The sequence below is a fragment of the Rhinolophus hipposideros genome (genome assembly GCF_964194185.1).
Source record: "Rhinolophus hipposideros genome assembly, chromosome: 4".
Taxonomy (NCBI): Eukaryota; Metazoa; Chordata; class Mammalia; order Chiroptera; family Rhinolophidae; genus Rhinolophus; species Rhinolophus hipposideros.
In genome coordinates this window covers 30,239,699-30,262,615 of record NC_138050.1, presented here as the reverse complement: position 1 = coordinate 30,262,615, position 22,917 = coordinate 30,239,699, and the positions used below count along the sequence as shown (strand labels likewise).

Here is a 22,917-nt window from a genome sequence, read left to right as displayed (position 1 = left end):
AAATTTTCCCAGTACATATTTATTCTGTCATTAATTTGGAAAATCCTGAAATATATAAAAAGACAAAATAGCCCTTAATCATACCACTTAAATAATATTTGTAGAGACTAATGTATGGCAATCGCTTTTGCTTATCTCTTACCATTTATCTCTTACCATTTACCATGATAATTTCTGTTAAATAGTTAATGCCTGTTCTTTCATATTTTTTCTAAGTTTATAAAGATCTATTTATACCTTTAAAATTTAGAGTACAAAATATTAAGGTGCTTCCAATATTGCCTTTTAAAGAGATTCTTTCCTAGCATTAAAAGCACAGTGTTCCATTGCAGGTATGTGCGCGCGCACACACACACACAGAGTAGATGGAGAGAAAGGACCATCTACTCTGAAGAGTAGATTTTTTAAAAATCACCTTAATTAAGATACGATATTGCTGAAGTTTAGAGCTAATTCCTTGGGACTCTGGGAAACTGCAGAGTTAGTGGAAACACAGTTCTCCAGAGGACCACCCTCACTTCTGACACCAATTACACATTCAGGGGGGTTCCCAAAACCACTCTCAGGCTTGATCATTCGCTGAGAGGACTCACAGAACACACCAAAAGCTGTTATACTCAGTTATGTTTATTACAGGGAAAGGATACAAATTAAAATCAGCTAAGGGACAAAGTGCATAGGGCACAATACAGGAAAAGTAAATTCAGAGCTTCCATTTTCTGCTCCCCATGGGATCTTCGATATGTTATTTTCCTGGTATCTGTATGTAACAAATGGAATATTGCCAACTAGGGGAATTCATCTGACCCTTGTGGTTCAGAGTTCTTCTTAAGGTTCCATTGCATAGGCATGATTGTAGCTTATGTGACCAATCTGTGTCTCCAGTCTCTAGCCCCTTTGGTCAGCTGACACGATGTGACCCAAAGCCTCCACCCTACATTGTTGATCTGTCTGGTATGGTCACCCCTCCCTAAATACTAGCTTCTCCACAACTGTATCACATTGTTAGATGACCAGCATAATCTAAGCCCCCAGGTAAACAAAGACACTCCTATCATATATGACATTCCTAGGGTTTAGAGGTTACCTCCCAGAAGCTGAGGGCAAAAGCCAGACCTCTTTTTGGGTAAGGTTAAGTTCTTTACTATACATGTATACAGTAAAATGCACCCATTTGAGGTGTATGTTTCAATGAATTTTGACAAATGTATACATCTTTGTAACCCCCACCATAATCAAGATAAAGGACATTTCCATCACTCCGGAAAGTTCCCTAATGTTTGCTTGTAGTCATTTGCCCTCTGCCCCCAGCTGATGTCCCTTTTTCAGAATTTCATGTACATCTATGGAATCATACAGTGTGTGTTATTTGGTGTCTGTCTTCTTTCACTCGGCCTGTTTTTGAGGTTATAGTGTGTCAGTAGTTTGCTAGTACTGGGTAGTATTCCATACTATGTACATACCACAATTTGTCCATTCACCTGTTAATGAACTGGGGTTATTATGAACAAAGCTGCTGGTCTTTGTGTGTATAGGTCTATCTGTAGACATATGTTTTCTCTTTTTGAGGGTAAATACCTAGGAGTAGAATTGTTGGTTTGCAATTGATAAGCTTTTATTTTATAAGAATCTGCCAGACTGTTTTCCAAAATGGTTGTAATAGCCCCCATCAGCAATGTATGAGAATCCAGTCGCTCCCTAGCCTCTCCAAAACTTGGTGTTGTCGTTCTTCTTAATTTTAGCCATTTTAATGGGTGTATAATTACTCATTGTGGTTTTAATTTGCATTTTCCTGGTGACTTTGGATGTTGAACATCTTTTTATGAGTTTATTGGCCATTCGTACATTTTTTTTTGTCAATCTCATCATTTTTTTTTGCTCAATTTTAATTGTTATCTTTCTTCTTATTATTGACCTGCAAAAATTCTTCACGTATTTTGGATATAAGTCCTTTTCTAGACATGTATGTTTTTGGTTTGCTTTTTTATTTCTTAATGATATCCTTTGAAAAATAGAAGTTTTAATTTTGATTAAACTGGAAATACCACAGTTTTAAAAAAACTTTTTATTTTAAGTGTATTTTTCCAGGACCAAGACCACATTTTTAAACGGTGCTGTGAATTCCGACTATTTTTATGGCTATTTTGCTGCCATCCAAAAATAATAAAATTGTTATCCAACTGGCAACTGATGAATTTCAAGGAAGTATCCACTTAGCCTTTTTTAAAAAATGAAACAAGGTGGTATTAAAAGTAATATTACACAATATCCCATATGTCATTATCAATGAAGACCTTCTTTGCTGGAAAGGGTGGATACTTTCTAAGGATTAGGTATTAATTCTGCCTCCTATTCTAGTTTTTCTTGACATATAAAGACCATTCAGGAAACTCAGCAGCAATAATACTGGTACATTCTTTTGGTTGCTGTATTCCAGGCACTGAGCTAAAATAATTAATCCTTAAGGTGACTCTGTGATATAGATAATTTTATTCTCATTATTTAGATGTTCAGATGAGGAAAGTGAGGCTCAGAGGAATTAAATATTTTGATCAAGACCATACAACTAATAAGTGAACTGAGATTCCAAGCTAGGTTTGTCTAACTCTAAAACTCATGTTCTTCATTAATGCTTTGTACATGTTCTGGACTCATTTGATTTTAGATATATTCAACATAGATTTTGGCAGGTCGTGGAAAGAGCCGGACCTAGGGAATGGAAAAAGGAGATTAGGTCTGGGACTTATTTTGGCAGGGGCTGTTCATGCCTCCAGTTTCCAACCCCCTCATTAGACTGGGTCACTTTATAATGGATCCAGGGTAGTTAAGACAAATTGGACCAACATACCATGTTTTCTCAAAAATAAAACCTAGCTGGACAACCAGCTCTGATGCATCTTTTGGAGCAAAAATTAATGTAAGACCCAGTCTAATATAATATAATATAATATAATATAATATAATATAATATAATATAATATAATATAATATAAATATAATATAACATAATACAATATAACATAATATAATGCCAGGTGTTATATTAATTTTGGCTCCAAAAGATGCATTAGATTATCCGGCTAGGTCTTATTTTCGGGGAAACACGGTAAATACAAATCTGGAAGCATAATTAACTCAGATATTCTAACCAGATAGCAGGCTATTCAGCTTATCACATGCCTCTGCCAGAATTTCATAAGATCCTTCTTTTGTTAAAGAATATTAGAGAATGACTTCTGCAAACCTTGATTAAGTGAAGACTTGATCTATAATTTTACATGTAATCATTACTTTTATTGGCACCATTTATCTCAGATCTCCTCATTAAAGCCATGTCATTATTTGAACAGTACTTACCCTCAACTCCATTCTAAAATCTTCAACACATTGTTATTTTCCAACTTGGCAGATGTGAAATTCCCTTAGTTTACTTAAGCTGTAAGTTTGGGACATTGACTGTCTCACATTATGAGTTACACATTCTGCTAAGGCCTTTCCTTCTACTTGATGGCCTGAGTCTCTGTCATACGGCAAAGATGAAATGCTCAGTGGGACCATTAAATTATAATCACTCTAATCAGCAATATGGTATCCACTATTGTATTATTCTACTGAATTCTGAGTCTTCGGGGTTTCTTTTATTATAGTTAAGTGTTGCATTTGAAAATCCAAATGATATTGATTATTCAGACTGAGATGAATTATGAGACTGTATAATCTATTAGCAGTTATAAACTTGTTAATAAAAAAGATTAATTTACATTTTCCCCTTTGAGAATCAAAGGCCAAAACAGTAATTTAGTTTTAGAATGCATTGGTATGGTATTAAAATGCAGTTGGGAAGGAAGTGATAGATATGTTGAATGTAGATTTTGGCAGAGCAGAAGTGATAGTCATGTTTGCTTAGAAATGGGCTGTTTTCAATTAAGGAAAAGAAGAACCCTTATTCATAGGCAAAGTCTCTTTTTTTTTAGATTGAAAAAATATTTAGTGACAGTTGAAATAGAATTTCTCAGCTTTTTCTTTTACCACAAACAATGACAGGATATGAGATCTACAATTTTCTGAAATTTTGTCCCATTTAAGCCCCTAAAATGTTTCTTGTTTTTAAAACTGAAAAACACTAAAGAACCTTTTTCCTGAGTTCAGTGTCATGTTCAGATTTGTTCTAATTATCCTACAATCTGCTACCTGATTATTAAGAGGTAATTGGCATCTGGCATCAAAGGTCTACCAATATTATAGCTGGAAGGTTCAAATACAGAGAGATTAAAACATTGGCCCAGAGTTAATCAAACACTGAGTTGGTTTAGGGATTTGATTTTCCTAATCAACTTATCTATGGCTTGCAAGAATTACTCTAAATTTTTCTAAGTTACCTAGCTTACTATCAGATAGGAATTTAGTCTCCCTATGAAGCTTTTATGCTCATTTTAATGTTGCCACTTAGAATTAAGGCCTTGATGATCATAAAAACATTCCAGAGAATGTTTTAGATACAAAAGATTTTTGAACATTTTTTAAAATTAGGGGGAAAAATGACAATAGCCACCCATATCTTTCTCCCTCTCTGAACCCAACCCAAAATCAGAAATGAGTTATATATATAGAAGTCACTTAAAATAGATGTACTAAAAAAGAGAATAGACATATAAAATAATCTGTTTCTTTGGAATCTTATTTTCAAATTGTTTTATAAATTTCCATCTTACAGTATTCTGTGAGTTAAATGGACAATTAATATTCTTCTTGATACTTGATAAATAAGATGACAAAGAGGAAAAATATACTAGCTTTCTCTGTAGCCTCTGAGCCTGCAGTGAAGCAGTAAGAGAACCTGGTACAAAGTAAGATGCCTTGTACTTTGTCCAGGCTCTACTTCTCCCACTGCGGCACTCTGCCTAGGCGATGGAGTCATCCCACCCTATAGGGGTTAGCTGGGCCAACTGAGAAGGGGCCATGACAAAGAATAGCTTAGGCATCACTCCACGTCAGGCAGAGAAAGAGAACAACTAATGGGTAAGAAGAGTCAAGTGATATTGATCCGTGGCTCACCAGGGTTGAATTCAAAACATGTTCTCCTGTCTTCTGAGTGCCAAGATTTGACAGAAAGGGCAAAGGACAACCTGAACAATGTGGGGTGGGCGGGTGAAATCTCCATTCATTGTTGTTCACGTGGGAATGGAGTGCTCAGAATGAGGGGGATCTTGACAAGGCTCCCTGCCGGTAGCAGCCTCTTGTTTCTTATCAGAAACCTAATACTCAGTGCTTCTTTCTCTTCAGTGCTGGGGCTGGAAAGAGTGCGAGGACAGCACACTGGTACCGGAGGGGAGAGATTTGGTGTAAGAGGACCTTTGTCCTTAATGGGAAGAAAATAGGAGAATGAAAAGAGAAGATTCAAAAGGAAAGGGGAAGACTTGGAAGTCAGAAAAACATTTCTGAAAATAGGCTAAATGAAAAAGAAATAAAGTGTCCCTGAGTCACTAGAAAACACCAGATTGGTGGACGGGGAGGTTTGCAATGGGAAGGAAAAAGACACAGTTCAAGAAGCTAAATTGTAAGGAGAAATTAGACACAACCAATATATACATTCGTAAGGGGTTGGTTTTATAAATTATGGTACATCCTCACAATGGAATACCATAGGCTTTTAAAAAGAATTAAGTATACAAAATTAGCACAGACATCTAAACTCAATTTAGTGAAAAAGTAAAATGACAATACTTTTTCAAATACAATTTTACTTCAAAATAATAACATATGTTAGTATATATGGAAAAAAATCTGGAGGATGAAGTATCAAGAAGCCAAAGGTAATTATTTCTGGGGGAAGGAGGAAGCAATTATTGTGGAAAGGCTTTATGCTTTATATTACATATTTCTGTGTATTCAAAACTTTTTAAAAATAAAACTCATAATTTCAATTGTATTAGGAAAAAAGTTAATAACAAGTATAGAAATAAGTTATGCTGCAAAGAAGAAACAATACATATAAAGTTGAAAAATGAAAATTTTATTTGCAGTAAAACTTTAACATGAAGCAATTTATACAGAGATGTGTCTATAGCTATACCTATACGTATACGTATACTTTTGTCTATGAAGTGGTGATCCCAAAGTAAAAGTTTTATTTTCATTTAAAAATGTTTATTAGTTTAAAATGACACAAATGATAGACTTGCAACAGGTGATGATTATGATTTTAAATGTGTTCTGCATTACACTGTATTTGCTCTAAAATAGAATACAAAACATCATCCATAATAACAACAAAACTTACCTATCGATGTAACTAATACTTTCTCAATGATTGAATATTTTCTTCTGATTAACTCGAATTACGCTCTTCAGCTCCTTTGCTATATTTGTAAAATCTCATAAACTCTAATTGCTTTTAATGTAAAGGCAAGAGAGTCTTCCCACAAGGGAATCACAAAGTACCAAGCAGAGAGGGGGAGCAAGAAAATTTTACAAATGTTAAAATGCACTTAACAGAATATTGCAAATCAGATTTTTAGAAAACAGCAGGATTTGGAAGCTAACGAGACTGCAGTTGTCAGTCTGCACAGATGGATCGAATTGCCCTAAATTTTGAACTAACTGGATTAGGTTACATATGAAAAAGCGAGTAATGATGATCGTTTCGTCTGGCAGTTAGGATCTTCTTCCCCTGAGCATTTAGGAAAACCTCCCATGGGAAATCAGACCAAGAAGCTATCCAGTGCATTGTCAGATTTCAGTCATAGTCATACCAAAAAAGATTGAGAAGAAAGAGTGTAAATCCTTCGTTGTGTTCAAAATGCCACAGAAACTACATTCCAATTTGTTCGCAGGTTGCCGTCCGATCAGAGAGAGTTCTATTTAATAGGATTTCATCAATAATCCACTCCCGTAGGCCTGGGGGCTCTGTCCCAAATGAATGCAAAATAACATGAATTTGTCTAAGACGAACAAACGGACACTGGGTTTCCCTGGAATCTTTGCGGGCCGGTGTTACCCATTTCAGGTGGAAGTAAAGTAAAACTTCAGAGTCGTTACTCCCCGAAGTACTATTGTAAAAAAGTAAGAGCCCAGGCCGAGGAGAGTTAAAGAGCCAGGATGAGGAAGTCAGCGCAGGGGGCGGCCATTAACACTCAGGACAGCGGGAAGAGGCCCCAGGAAACAGGCCCCTGCAGGCCACCTGGATCCAGCTGAGAGGTCCCAGGGAAACCCAACGGGGGAGAACATCTTTGACTGGAGCACGACGCTGGTTGTAAACAATCCAAGCTGTCTTCTGTTGTAAGAACAGCTCTAAAACGGACACCAGGAGGGCAATTTTACTACTGAGATAACTGAACATATACACCTCTCCTGGGCCACCTCTCTCCTCACAGGGTCCCAAGGCTCTGGGCTTGCTCTTCTCTCAGTGTCAGCTTGGCGACTTCCCGGCATGCCCCGCACCTTCCCGGCATGCCCCGCACCTTCCCGGCATGCCCCGCACCTTCCCGGCATGCCCCGCACCTTCCCGGCATGCCCCGGGGCCGCTCTCACAGCACTCTCCCAGAGGCCTGCATGGGTGCCTCTCTCCTGTTTACAGTCCCAGGGCTGCTCACAGGCCTACTGGAGGTGTCTTGCTCGGGGTTCAGGAAGGCCCTGGTGTGCGGTAACAAGACTTCTTCAAGGTAAGATTAACACCCAGTTCCTTAATGCTTGGACCATCTCTCTAACCTCCTCCTACAGAAGCTCGTGTGACCTTAGATATCCTGAAAGACCAATGGCCCCAGGGCTTGCTTACCCGCCTGGGAACAAACCCATTTCCCAGAAGTCAGCCAACCTCAGTTGAGACAATCAGGGAGAACACCTGTTCCGGATCAAACATTTCCTCCTCGGTCTTTCCCACAAATCTCCGGCCGTATCCTGACTTGGCTGTTACTCACTGTCTAATTGCTTTGTTGCCCAGTAACTCAAATGAAATCATATTCTGCGGAAAGAAGAGTTTTACTATGTCTGGAGGGAGTGTGAGGAAACTGGCTACCCCCCTTTTCTCAGGTATAGTGTTGAACTGAATGCAAACTTGACCCAATTGTATTGTTAATATCATGAAATGTCTGACATCAGAGACCGCTTTAGAACTGGTGGAGTACTTTTATATATTTATTAACCAAGTTTGTCCTAGAAATAATCCTGTAGGTTAATAGGTTAAATGTGACTGTTTTACTCATTTTACCAGTGTAGAAACAATTCAGTCTGTGACAGATTAAGAGACTTGCTAAAAGTCTTAACATCTAGTAAGTGGCAGAACTGAAGACTCACACCTAGGGCTTCCCACTTCTTACCTAAGTTAACAGATGCCTTAAAAAAAAAAAGAAAGCCATTATTCAGAGCCCTTCACTTGTATTCATTTTGGTTGACATAAGTAAAGGACTACCTTATTATAATACCAAATATCCTTTTTTTGAGGGTAGTCTGATTTTTGAAAACTTATATCAACAACAACAAAAGACAAGATGATGTGGCTCAAAAGGCAGCTGGGAGATACTCTGGGGGTTTGCATGACCCTGGACAACAACATGATACCAGGATCCCCCTAGAAGTTCTCACATTAAAGGCTTAGCTCCACCTGGCTGCTCTGGGACCCTTCAAACCCAAGCCCATGGATCTAGGGTAGTTTCAGCTTGACTTTGGAGCACAGGTTAAGAAAAGACAAGACATATTACTGAGGACAGGTAGCGGGTTTGTCATATGCCAGGTGATCTGGTATACATGATCTGGGTTGATGGATTTTCCCATCACCCTGGGTTTGATCTATGTTTTTTGATATTGTGCTTTTTGTTTTAACATCTCATAATGTTAGAAAAGTATATTCCTGGAACATTAGCTTAAATTATTTCTACATTTTGAAATAAAATCTGAAGATACTTTTCTCGAGCCTGCAAATTTATTTTATAATAGTACCCATGTTTTCTGAGAGAATATGGTATTCAAGATTTTGACAATAATGAAGGGAACAGAGATGATGAAAACATTTTTCCCGCACTGTATGTCATTGTCTGTATTTTAAAGATAAAGTGGTCTAGTTGGGAAAAAAGCTTGATTTAAGGAAAGTCTTAAAAACAAGCCCAAGTATTTCTTTAAAGAAAAAAGTACCATCTTTAGATACTTTAAAAATGGTAAGGGGGTACTAGATGAGGGTAAACGGGATCAAATATATGGTGATGGAAGGAGAACTGACTCTGGGTGGTAAACACACAATGTGATATATAGATGATGTGTTGCAGAATTGTACACCTGAAACCTATGTAACTTTACTAACAGTTGTCACTCCAATAAACTTTTTTAAAAATTAGGTATGATTTAATCACAAACTAAAATAATTTAAGTATCCAATTAAACATAGATTTGTCAGGAAAACATATAGTCTTGTTATGATCCTGTCTCCAGGGATTTAGTTGAAAATTTAGTGCCAAATGCAATGAAACAACCCAAAATTTGGATAGCACTCATAGTATTATCTCTATTCTGAAATATGTTTAGCTAATACAATTTTTTTTCTGAAGAATGTTGTTTAGTAAAAATGACAAAGTCCTTAGTGAAGAGTTCAAAAGTAACTGATATATAAACACTTTATTTTTAGCCTTCCCATGGTAGTTACCTGAGTAAATAAATGACCTTCATTTTAAGTGGGAGGCCTTATACCACATCTTTTCTATTTAAGTCTTTTAGGCTCCTTGGAAATGCCACTCACCAGAAGCAAAGTCTGATTGCTAAATCAGTATTTAGAATCCAATTGTGGTTTTTTTCTTTGCTGGATTGTTTACTTATTTTTTATTACTTCTTGCATTCTTATACAAATACTGTGTTTTATATTTTAAAACTCAACAGAAACAGGAAATTTCTATAATGGGATCTCTGCTTATTTTATATTAGGTTGGTGAAAAAGTAATTGCGGTTTAAAAGGTTAAAAATAATTGCAAAAACTGCATTTACTTTTGCACCAACCAAATATGTATGTATATATGAAAGCTACTTTGCTTGTTTGATTATTTGTTATATACAGAAAAATGTATGGAGCTGAAAAAAGCACAAAATGTTGTCTGTTATGGAATTTAAAAGAATAAGCCTGACGGTAATTTACTTTTTTTGTCCTCAGGGAAAAATATCGGAAGCCAAGTGTCGTGCAGGGCGGCCTGCGGGGTCTCAGCTCCCGCTCCCCACATAAGAACGCAGGATATGGTGAGGCCAAAAAGGAACACCCACGGAGCCATAGATGGGGGAGTCATACCACTATATTCTCGCTGGCGGCATCCGCCTCTCTGCAATCCGCTCTTGCTAGCTCAGCCACCATCTTGCTAGCCCCCATTTTTGCTAGTGTAGCCACGGCAGCTATATTAGTGGCCAGTGGCTCACTGGTTACAGCTGACAGCCAAGTAGCCACAGCTGGTGGCCATCCAATCACAGTTGATGGCCATTTGCTACCCAAGGGAGCACCTGTGAGGGTGAAAGCCTGGAAACTGCACTCCTGGCTCTGTCCCCACACTAAGTTTCCACCCTGAGGAGAGATTGAAGTTACTGTGTGTATACGATTTTATTTAACACACTGGACCTGTGCTAAAATACTACCTTTGGACCATATGCCTTAAGAGTGCCTTCTAAGTAAAGGAGGTCTTTTGGGTACTTATGAATGTAAGCTCTCTTGGATAAATTTCAAGATGAACTGTCCTTATTTCAAAATCCATTTATAGAATATAGTGTTAGTTTAGCTTTGGATGTACTGACATTGTCATAATCTTACCATACATCAACATTTAAGTTTTTCTGGAAGGATTGTGGTAAGACCTTTTTCTGCTAGGTAAGACCTGTACTGCATAGGGAAGATGAATATATGGAGAGAAATGACAGCCCTGCTCAAGCAAGAATAATGAAATGGTAAGCTTTAGGGCTCCAGAGTCAGTGAATAGGGCTCAAGTTCAAGCTGTACCAGAGATAAAAGGTTTCACTATACAAGATAATAGTACATACCTCATAGTGCTGTTGTGAGGATTAAATAAATTAATAAATGTAATGTGTCTGATATGTACTAAGTAGTCAGTAAAGATTGGCTAGTGTTACAGTCTGAGAATTTAAGCTACTTACCCATTACCTGTAAAGACAGAATGCGTGATGAGCTAAAAAATAAAGGCTGAGTGTTTATGTTTGAAAGAATCTTCTAGAGTCTAAATCCAGGTGGCCTCACACGTGTTCTCCTTGTCACACTACCCATGACGTAAACCCTCCAACTGTCTAACCTGTATTCCCTCTCAGTGTTCTGTTATCCTAATGTTCATTTGAGCATCTCGTTCCCACCTCCAAACTCCTACTCCTCCCCTCCTCCTAAAACCCTACCACTGTGTCTGTCAGAAAACTCCCAATCCATAAGGAAAAAGCTCTGCTACATTCTCAGCCTCTTCTACATGTTACAATCTAGCTTAACCAAAATCTGGCTCTCCACCAAGGACACTGCTTCCCCAGAAACCATTTCAAGAGGAAGCTGCTTATTGTCCTTTCTGCTTAGTGCCATTTCTAGACCATTTCTCTTCTATTTAAACGCCTCAGAGATATTACAACAGTGTCTGTGACAATACGTCATGGGTAGTTGTATGGATTATAGGGGGACAGTGCATGTAAAATGCTTGGCACAGTGCTAAGAATATATTAAATTCTCAGTAAATATTATTATAGTTTTGCTCTTATATTTACCCTCCTCCCTGAACAGTGTGTGTCGTTATCCAAAATAATGACACCTATGAAATCATACTTTCAGCCTATTCCTGACTAGTATCTTCTATCTGTTGTAGTCTATTGGCCCATCTACTTTTTCCCTAGCCAATCATCACTGTACACCTGTTCCCACTTCTCTTATTAAGCTGGAACACAGCTTAGATTCTATTCTCCCACATGTTAGTCATTTTCTTGTTAATACCATAAAATCTCTTACATACTTTGTTGTCTTTCATTCACATCTATGTGGCAGATTCCCAAAACGAGATGAGCCCAACTGTCCATCTTGTGTTCACCTGCATCTAGGTTGCTGGAGAAAATTATACTACTGAATCGGTTTGTATATCACCATAAATTCATTGCCACTAACCTCACCTGGACTCCCAACACTTTCTGTCACTCCCCACTGTGTTCTTAGTTAACTCTATGTTCCATTTCCCACTCTGCTTATTTCGGACCTTTTTCATTTTTTTCAGAATACATGTCCTCTCACTTTTCTCCCCTGCCCCACTCTCAGTAAGTAACTTTGCATCCTACTTCACAGTAAAATTCGAAAAAGGGATGCTCCTGGTAATTAAAAGTCTGTAAACCCATTGCGTCCTCATTTCCCACTTTTCGTGAAAGAGGTATTCTTTCTCCTGTCTACCCGTGTTCTTGATCTTTCTTTTACAGGACCCATCAGTGATTCCGTCCTTTTTCTGTTTTTAACTTTTGCCCCGATACTGTTTTTGTCATCATTTAACAGGGCTCATATTATTCATCTTTAAAAAAAACAAACAACAACAAAAAAACTCCATTGACTTCACCTCTTCTTGTTTGTCTTCTCTTTCCCTTCCCCTTCTTATCTAAACTCTTTATCTTTGTCTCTATTCCCTCTACTTCTACTCACTTCTCAACCCACTATAATATGGTTTTGGACCCCATCACTCTGCTAGAGCTGTTCTCACCAGGGTCATTGGCTCTGTATGTCCAAATTCAAGAAAAATTCATAGTTTGCTTGACCTCTTGACTGCTTTTGAAATGACTGACCACTGCCTCCCTTACCATTTCTCTTGGTTTCCTTTCTGCCCTTCTTTTCACTACTTCTTAGATTCTCTTGCCAGCAACTCTTCTGTTTGTTTTTTAAATTGGTTTTAAATTCTGTTCAACGTCTTCTCAACTCATTTGACATATTTTCCTTTACAATCTCGTCTAATCCTATAACCTCAGATGACCCTTACATAGCAGTGCCTCCCAAATTTATGTCTGCAGCCAGGAGCTCTCTTGAGCTTCAGACCCATATCCAGAAATGCTTTTTGGACACCTCCTCTTGGATGTATCTAAGTCCAAACTCAACATGTCTAAAACTGAACTCATGATCTTGCACCATCACAACCTGTTCCTCTTCCAATGTTCTTTTACCTCAGTTCTCTTTTTGTAGGTACAGAAACTGAGCCTCAAAGAATTAAGTAAATTGCCTGAAGCCACATACAGCTACTAAGTGGCAGAGCTGGGATTCAAATGTTGGTTTAGTCGATCTGAAGCCCATGCTTTCTCCACTACGTATATTATAATGCCACTCAGAAAGAAGGCCTCTTGAGTAGAAGAGCTACTTATGTCACTGCTAGGTTTATGCAATTTATGTCCCTGTTAGGTTTAATTATTTTTTGAGGATTTTGATTTTAGTTTTATTTACTTATTTCAACTTTTATTTAAATGTGCTTTTCCAGGACCCTTCAACTCCAAGTCAGGTTAGTTGTTTCAGTCTAGTTGTGGAGGGCGCAGCTCACAACGGTTCATGCAGGGATCAAACTGGCAACCTTGTTAAGAACACCTCTCTCTAACCAACTGAGCTAACTGGTCACCCGTTTTGAGGATTTTTAAAACCTGTACTCTGTATCAATAATGATAATATACAATACGAAATATTTATGTGATACTTCCAAGGTGTTTTTATTTTCATTATCTCATCCTGTGACCAGTAAGTAAGATACAAAGTAAGATACTAAGTAAGATACAAAGAGCTTATAGACCATTCGAGAATTGAGAAAAGTGACATATTAAAATTAAGGGATTTCACCGTGATTACATAGCTGTATCATGGTGGATATAGGCTAGATTTAGTTCTCTTGAGTTTTAGTCTGGTATTTTTTTCTAGTAAGCCTATGAAAATCCTGTTTATTTTCTTTTTTAAGCACTGTGTTTAAGACAAAAAGCAATAATCAGAGAATTAATTTTAATTTCTCAGGCAAAAAACCAAAGATATATTAGTATTGGTAACTTCATTGCTAAGAAGTGAAAAAGAAAATAGCTGAATTAAGATAAAAAGTGTTATATGTCTTATTTAATAAATGATTCTCTCCTTTTATTTTCTAATTTTATGCAAGTGAAAAAAAGGACACCCAACTGCAAAGTCCCTGAGAAGCTATTCAAATTTAAGTACTTCTGAAATACAAATATGTGATAACTTAATACATCGCAGCCTGCGAAAAAGCCATTTTCATTTGTTGCATTATTCTTGATAGTGTATATGTTTTGTTTTTTTTAAGTATCAAGGAAGTAATAATGAAAATGGAGGGTAAAACTGTTATTCTTTCACTGCATTGCAGAAAGAAAATATATTCCCCTCTTTTCCAAAAGTCAGCTGGGTTTTATCAGCTTTGCAAAATGATGAATGAATGCCTTGTTCATTATTATTGCTTAAGTCATTCTTATTTATGCCAGTAATTCAAGGATTATGTTTTGATTGTTCTTGAAAGATGAAAACAGTTTCTTGCTGATGAATAAACACTGCCACTTTAAAAATATTTGTATGCAAAATGTCTTTAAAGCCATTATGAAATGCTTTGCAAGAGCATTAGGAAACTGTGTTTCTAGGCACTTTTTTTCTCTACCTTTTCTTTCATGCTAAGCAGTCCAGTTGAAAGGCCTTTCAGAGTTAACTTGTTTAAGCAATACCAGTGTTTTAGTGTAATGAATAACTTTTTTATAGAAGACAATCACACACAATTCAACATTCTGGTATTTCTATTTCTGTGCACCACCAATGCAGGGATTCTGGGGTAGAATCTCTTTCTTTGAGAAAGCTGAAGGGATCAAAAACCCTGATTAACCTCTGATATTCACGTGGTGCTCTTGATCTTGAGGACTGAAGCAGTAACAAAGCGTTAATGGCAGCCATATGCTTAGGGCATTGTGGGTATGGGTGACCTAGATGTGAACTTGAGGGGTGACTGTTGCGAACTGCTATTTGTTTCAGGTTTGGTGTGGAGATTACTGATGAAGAGTTTGACTCGCTACTTGACAGGATCCCCTTGATGAAGATGAAAGTGTCAGATACCTCCAATTCATGGCCATGCGTGATTCTCGGTACTCCTTTGTCACATTTTCTCATTCCGTAGTAGTTTTCTGTTCTTGTTGTTTTTAATGCAGAGAATGGACCCCTAAAAGAATTAGGATTACTTAACATTTTTCTTCATTGATTTCTGTCTCATTTATAGTTTATAAGTGACAGATTTTCAAAATAGTAATGTTAACAAAAAAGTAGAATCTTTTCATGTTGATCCATGCTAATTCATTTTAAAATATTTAATATCTCAACACCTGAAAAATAGACATGAGAATGGATACTGTGACCGAGACGACAAAGGGAGAGGAGTATAAACTATATTTGCAGAGTTGGGAAGAGAATAGGTGTAAGTGGCAAAAGGCAGGTCCTAGAGATGAACTTTCTCAAATTGCACTGAATACTCCCTCACTTACTTCCAAGTACTACCCGTTTACAATACTTCTTACTACCTTCCAAAGAGGTCCAGTTTGGACAGCAGAGTACATGGCTATTGCTAGTGGTTGTGTTAATGGCAGAGCAAGAATGTTTTCTAAACGATTCCTAATTTATATTTCGCTATCATGGAACCCAAGGTTTTACTCTTTTCTAAAATCTTTTTATGGATTTGAAGAGTAGTTCCGGGTTTAAGTATATTGACCATTTTATTCCTCAAATACCTGGAGGGATATTGCAGTCCCATGTATCTGAAGTTTTTGGCTGAGAAAGTGAGCTCCTTCTTCCTAAAGATACTTCTTTTCTCCAGAGCAATTTCAGTAAATAACTCTCTTCATCCTGTACATCTCCTGCACTGTCCTCCAAATCTCATGACTATACTCTTTAACCATGAAACCCACCCATCGCTTCCTGTTAGCTCTTGATAGCAGAGTACACAGTTACCAACCTGATTTGATTTGCAGGGAATGACAAAATACACCCCTCTAAAATTATTTTCCATCACCTACCATCCAGGCACCTACCATTGAGCCTGAAATTCTCACCTTAAGAGACCCAGTTCTTTGAGTCAGAAGGTAGTGATCCACAGAAGAAGCTGTTAAGACACTAACATCTTTGAGAAGGGTAAAACTTGACTTTGTCAGTCACTAATGCTTAGTGCGGCATTTCCCAAAGTGTATCAGAGGAACACTATTAGTTTCACAGGATGGTCAAAGCTCTCACCTTTAAAAAGGTTCCCATGGGGGGCAGCTGGATGGCTCAGTTGGCTAGAGTGCAGGCTCTGAACAACAGGGTTGCCGGTTCGATTCCCACATGGGCCAGTGAGCTGTGCCCTCCACAACTAGATTGAAGACAACGACTTGGAGCTGATGAGCCCTGGAGAAACACACTGTTCCCCAGTATTCCCCAATAAAATTTAAAAAAAAAAAAAAGAAAGAAAAAAGAAATACATTAAAAAAAAGTTCCCATGGCCAAATAAGTTTGGGAAGTTTATTAAATAATGTTTATTATTAAATAAAGTTAAATGAATTCCTTTCCTGAGCGACTTCACGTAGCCTTCAGTATTGCTTAGTGTGTGTCGTGAATCTCCCAAAGAGAAGAACCATCCTAAGACAAGTATTTTATTTCAAAGATGATCCCAGGAAATACTGCTAAGGCATAAGGGAAGTGAGACAGTGAAAGGAAGAACTCCAATACGGGCTGCATTAATAAGCAAGTTACCGGTGTGGGCCTTTGAGACTCTCCTGCGGAGGAGCTCTGAGAAACTGTATGGAACCCACCTCAGAGCTGTGCCAGCTGAGGACAAGGAAACTGGGCTGCTCTTGGCAGCATAAACCCTGGCTCTGCACAGAAGCTGGCAAAGCATGCTCCAGTCAAACAGTGTCCTCAGGTTGAGTCAGAGATGCGTGCTGCAGAAAGCCTTCTGTAAAAGGGAGCCAGGAGTGCCGAGGAGGTACTGTGGACCTTCTCTAAAGACCGGCATCTGCTATGTGAGATGTAGCTGTAGCATCTCCCAAACTTACTTGACCTTTCATGGCACATCTTAGAGGCTAGGGTTCCACAGGACAGAATTTGGGAATGCTGTCTTGGTTAGAGAAGTTAATCTGTGAAGTAGTCTTGATCTTAGAAAGTCAAGAGCAGGCCCCTGAGTGAATGAAGTGAAGGAAAGGAGAGAGTTTTTTAGAAATATGGAGCCTACAGAGAAAAAAAGACACAAGAAGGGGGCGTCGTCCTGAACACCCAGAAGGCAGCAGTGTGAGGGCACTTAGGGTGAAAAGTCAATGCCTGAGGAGAGGTGTGAAGTGGCCGGAGAGTGAGGTAGACAGGTACTAAAGTTAGAATTGATGTCAGCCTGGCCCATTGTCTTCAGTTTTGGTTGGATAAGTGTTAATGACTGGGGACAGCACTTGAAATCTTTTATATTCTTGATTTAGGATACCAAATAACAGAATGTAACTTCCTTGTTAGTATTAACAACTGTTTCTGTTTATCTGATATTTGACATATGTTATCTCATTATTATTCTCATTTTGCATGTGGGAGAATGGATGTATAGAAAGATTAACTGATTAACCCAAATTCTATAAGTCAGTGTCTGGTTTCTTACCAATTGCTTTGGAGGGAGGATACAAATAAGAGTGAGTTCCCATGTGTTCTCTGACGAGCAATGACAATAGCTAATATTTAATGCCTACTGTTTGTCAGGCACTCAATATTCATTTTATTCTTACAAAAACCCTATTCAATAATTTACATGTAAGAAACCTGGGGCGCAGAATGTAAGTTTCCCATTGTCACTCAGTAGCCATGGTGGAGCCAGGTGGCAAACCCAGACTGGCTGACTGCAGAACCCACATACCTACTACTACTCTGCCTCTCTGGTCAGTAAGGAGCACTTATGTCAGCGCTAACCAATAAGGTTACCTGTGGCTGTTGAGCACATGAAATAAAAGATTCAGAGATTCCAAGAAATTCAGCTTTTTTGGCCATTTATTATTACTTAAGTGTGAGTTGAAATGTTATGTAAGTATAAATTACCAGATCTAAGATTTAGAATTTAAAAAAAAAAGGTAAAATATCTCATTAATGATTTTTATATTTATTACATATTGAAATGATACTATTTTGGGTATATTGGGTTACATAACAAATTACTAAAATCAATTTTGCCTCTTTTAAAGCCTTTTAAATGCACTGTTGAAATTTTTAAATTACTTATGTACCTCTCAGCGCATCCCTATTGGACAGCACTGTATTAGACAGCAAATCTTTTTTAGAGTAGGCGGTATAATGGAAGGAAGGAATTATTTCAGTCATTGTCTGACCCCCAAGTAAATCAGTTCTTATATAGTCTCTGCCTTAGTTTCTGCATCTATAAAATGTGATCAAAAACTTAAATTTTCCTCACAAGTTTAATTAACAAATTGAGCAAAGTGATTATGTGTCATTTCATTCAATGTTGTGGAGACTAGACAATTATCCAGGAAAGCAGGAATAATATAAATAAACAGCTAATCTAGATTAAATATGAATTTGAAGTATTTACTTATTTTCTTTTAGCAAATTAATGTGCAACTTTGAACTCCAGACATGGAATCCAGAACAAAATATTTCTGTAGTGTGGAGGTTCACTGTCATTTCTGGCTTTAAAGTTTTATTTGAATAATAATCATTTAGTATATAGGTCAATGAGGTGGCAAGGGGGGGTATTGTTATCTCCATTTTACAGATTTAAAAACAGACTCAAAGAGGTTAAGATGCAGGGCTGAAACTTTTGGCTCTAAGGCCAATACTTTTCTCAGTATACTTTCCAGGTAATGAAGATTATATGTAATTTTTAGGTGTGGTGGTATTCAGCTCTGATTCTCCTCAGGCATGAAAGAGGGAAATAAGTAAATGGGATGAGGTTAAAGCTTCTTTGCTTTTATTTGACGTGATGTATTAATTTGTATAGCCACGATTGACGTAAACCGGAATCCCAGAACTTTCACTCTGTAGTTTGCTGTGACTGTGAAGTTGCCACAGTGGTACCTTCATATGAGTAAGTTCACAGATATAACCACTTAAAGAGGAGAAGAGGTTCAGAGAGTCCAAACAATCCATGTCTTTTTTAAGTTAGAAAAGCAATACTTTCTTATTATAAATACCCAAATATTATAGAAGTGTATAAACAGTCCAAAGGAGAGATAGAAATGCTCTCATCATCTTTCCCCATATCTAGGCAGTTGATTATTATATATATAACCAGTTGATAGTTAATTTTAAAATAACCAATTCATTATTATTTTTAAGATGGAAGAAGACAGCACTTTTTTTCATGGTTCTAAAATTTTTCATAAATTGTCAGTGTTCAGTATGACCCTGTATATTGAATAAAATATATCCTTTAAAATACTATATTTATACAATTTGTTGTTTGTCCTTTGTAGCTGTATATCGGTTGTGTGTGTGTGTGTGTGTGTATCACACATTCAGTAAAGATGGCAGTTCTACTAAAATTATGTGTAATTTCTAAAAGAATTTTTCTGTTTTTACAAGACTAAAGAAAAATTAATTTAGAACAGTGGTCTTCTCCAGAGAAGTTAGAAAAATAAGATTTTTTCATATCACAACTTCATTGTGCACTGAGCATGGCTTATTATGTAGTTTATAATATCTATGTGACCTCATGAATGAGGGAGAGTGTCCATAAAATTAGAGTAGGTATTAGTTTTGTTTAGATTTGTTTTGGATGGAAGAAAAATGGCATTACATTAAAGTATTAATAATCCTTTTAAAAGAAATCATTAGGTCAAGATGGTGATTAGAGTATAGTTTCTTATCATTAAGTACATTCACCACAAGTTATTTGAAGTTTTGACGTAAACATGTTTATTGTACATATATAATTACGTAAAAGTCATAAACATATTTCTTTTTTATAGAAGTCACTTTTCTTATATTAAGGGGAATCATCTGTGAGTAAATTAGGTTTGACCCTTAGGGGAGTCCCACAGTGTAGTGAGCCATAAGATTTTCTCTGCTGGAAAGTAGGAGTCACATCAAATGGGAAAACCACTGCTATCTCAGTATCATAATTAGGGAGATTTTGGAAATTTATTGACAAATTCTCTAATTCTGAACATGTTATCTGAGAGCAAGAGGACAGTATTTGCAAGTCAAATGATAGAAGAATCTATTGTCAGACAATTAAAACATCTTTACAGAGACCTACCAAACTAACCTTTGTGTGGTCTTGTTCTCAGATGGAAATGGTTCCTAGAGACAGTTGACAGCATGAATTTTGAGATGACACTAAATGTGTGTGGGAACTTGCAAAAACAAATCGAAAAAAAGATTTAGGATCAGGGTTTTCTTTGCCACTTTTTTACCATGATGGGGTGGGAGTGGGAGCTGGGGCCAGGGGTTGGGGGAAAGGCTCCAGAGGGAAAGGTGACATTAGAGATGCTGGTAAAAGTTAGTCCTGGTCAAGCCTGGGGTGAACAATGACACAGTGTTGTTGTGGGCTGCCTCCTCGACTTAGATATTCTTCCCATGTCAGTATAATCACTACTGGGAGGTAGCTCGATGAAGGATTACCATATCATTAATAGTATCCATGACTTTTGTTCAAAGGCTACTTGTGCAATGTTGCCTTGTGGATGAAGCGCCGTAATCCTCTGAGCCGCAGCTGTAGAGACGGAGGCTCCTTAGAGCCGCCCACACTGACTTCCCTGTCCTCTCGGATCAGTTCTAAGAAACAGACAGAAACAACAGTCAACTCAAAGCCAAAAAAAAGAAACATCCATTCTACATTTCCACATTCATCCCCGAGCTTCAATCCCTGCCAGTGTCTCCCATTCATCTCTTCTCTAACATCCCGATCACCACTCACCACTCGGATGGTGGCCAGATTAAAGGGGAACAATGCAGTTTTAAATGTAAAGTTTGCATCTGATTTTTTTTCTTTGCATGAGAAAAAGCACATTGATTCTGTGTGTCTGTCTAATGCTTGGGCTGTAGTTTTTCAGGTCTTTCTTATTTTCTCTGGCAACATGAGGCAAGCTTGTGTCTCTCAACTGTCCAGGCTTTCTTAGTTCATTTGGTGAAGACACGTAACATTGAAATTTGTATTTGAGTAGAAAATTACCTGCATAGTTTATAAACAATGGGTGTTTACTTCATTAATATTACTGCTGCTAAGAAACTTCTAGTGGGTCTGAGCCCTGAAAGAAATCTAAAAACTTAGCAGTAGCTTGAAACCTAAGCAAACATACTAAAATATCGGGGATTGGGCAGAAGAAAATAACTGAGTGAATCACATTTGGTGAAACTCCAGGTGGTAGAAGACAGGAAAGAATGGATGTAACCTTTAGAGTTCATTTCATTTCATAAAGATCACCTCCTCAAAAAAAGGAAAATGAAAAGGATAAAAAAGACCCATACTTATTTGGCATATGAAAATATAAAAGTAAAAAGAAGCCTAGAATTAAGTTACTTGCTTTATATGTTAATAATCACACTTTTATTCCAAATCAAAATGAAGTTATGCTTTGATTTTCTCATAAGCCATTATTTTAAAAAGGGTTTTAATCTTACATTTTCATCTCACTGTGTCATTTAAAAATCACTATAACATTCTTTTATTATAGTTCATACACAATGTTATATTAGTTTCAGGTGTACAGTATAATGATTTGTCATTTATGTACCTTACGATGTGATCACTACAATAAATCCATTAATCATCTGTCACCATACAAAGTCATTTTGATATTATTGACTACATTCTCTGTGCTGTGCGTTACATCCCCATGATATATTTATTTTATAATTGGAAGTGTGTCCCTCTTATTCCCCTTCACTTTTTTCACCCATCTCCTCATTCCCTCCCCCTGGCAACCATCAGTTTGTTCTCTGTATCTATGAGTTTGTTTCTGTTTTCATTTCTTTGTTTTGTTTTTAGATTCCACATATAAGTGAAATATATGGTATTTGTATTTATCTGTCTGACTTATTTCACCTGACATAATGCCCTCTAGGTCTATCCATGCTGTTACAACAATATAAATGAATGACTGCCTGAATTAATGAATGAAGTCACAAAAATCAAGGATCTTTGAGATCCTAACTAATTTTAAGAGTGTAAAGGGGTTTTTGAACCAAAAAGTTTGAAAACTGCTGCTCTACACCATAATCGGAAGAGAAGTGCTCTTGCCTAAAGATAGGAACTTCTGGATGACTCTTATAGAAATTTATAAGTGTTCCATCAGGAGATAACTTGCTTCATTCAAATAGGAAAACAGTTCAGGATTGGGAGCTCTGTGATTTGGGGCATCTTAGTTTACCCAACTGAAAAATGGAATGGATGAATTCATAAGCCAGTATTCATTGAGGGTCTTCTATGTCCTGGCCACTGTTTCCCAGGCAGCGGGGGGATCAAACAAAATGGTCAATGTTTAAATTTAAAAAAAAATTATTACAATAAAAGACACATTGCCATTAATCCCTCTCAAAATACTCCCCCTCTCTTCAAGCACACTTATCCCGTCGTTCTTGACACGTTATGAAGCAATTCTGGAAGTCCTCTTTTGTGAGTGTCTTTAGTTGTGCTGTTGTGGCTGCCTCGATGTCCTGAATCATTTTGACGTTGGAGAAGAGCTAGAAGTCACAAGGTGCCAGATCCAGTGAATAAGGTGGATGAGGACACACATTAATGTTTTTATTTGACAGAAATTGCCTATACCAGAAACGATGTGCTACATGAAGCATAGTAATGATGGAGGATGATTTACGGAACACTTGAAAACATACCTTCTCTCAACCGTTGCTCATACCCGAGTGACTGCAGTGAACAAGTGAAATTTGTCACACACTGTGGAAGATTTGACGCGCCGCTTCCCGTATTGAAGATCCCTACCTTTCCGTTCGATGGCACTCAG

The 22,917-nt window shown here is 37.4% G+C and overlaps 1 protein-coding gene across 9 annotated transcripts in view; it reads left to right on the top strand.

Moving 5' to 3' along the window:
* LOC308497003 (uncharacterized protein) overlaps nucleotides 1-21,734 on the top strand; it is a 44,031-nt gene extending 22,297 nt beyond the window's left edge. For 2 of the 9 annotated variants that reach the window (XR_013993244.1, XR_013993246.1), the window contains exons 7-11: nucleotides 7,577-7,661; nucleotides 7,940-8,028; nucleotides 10,130-10,212; nucleotides 14,975-15,084; nucleotides 20,612-21,734. Coding sequence is in view for 2 of the 9 variants with exons in the window: in XM_081046963.1 (XP_080903089.1) it covers nucleotides 7,450-7,661; nucleotides 7,940-8,028; nucleotides 10,130-10,212; nucleotides 14,975-14,995 (405 nt within the window). In the remaining 7 variants the exon portion in view is untranslated. Of the gene's footprint in view, nucleotides 1-7,395; nucleotides 7,662-7,939; nucleotides 8,029-10,129; nucleotides 10,213-14,974; nucleotides 16,533-20,611 lie in introns of those variants that run through there. The other 7 variants (XR_013993242.1, XR_013993245.1, XM_081046963.1 and 4 more) reach the window with 6 other exon arrangements.
* The last annotated feature ends 1,183 nt before the right edge of the window (nucleotides 21,735-22,917 follow it).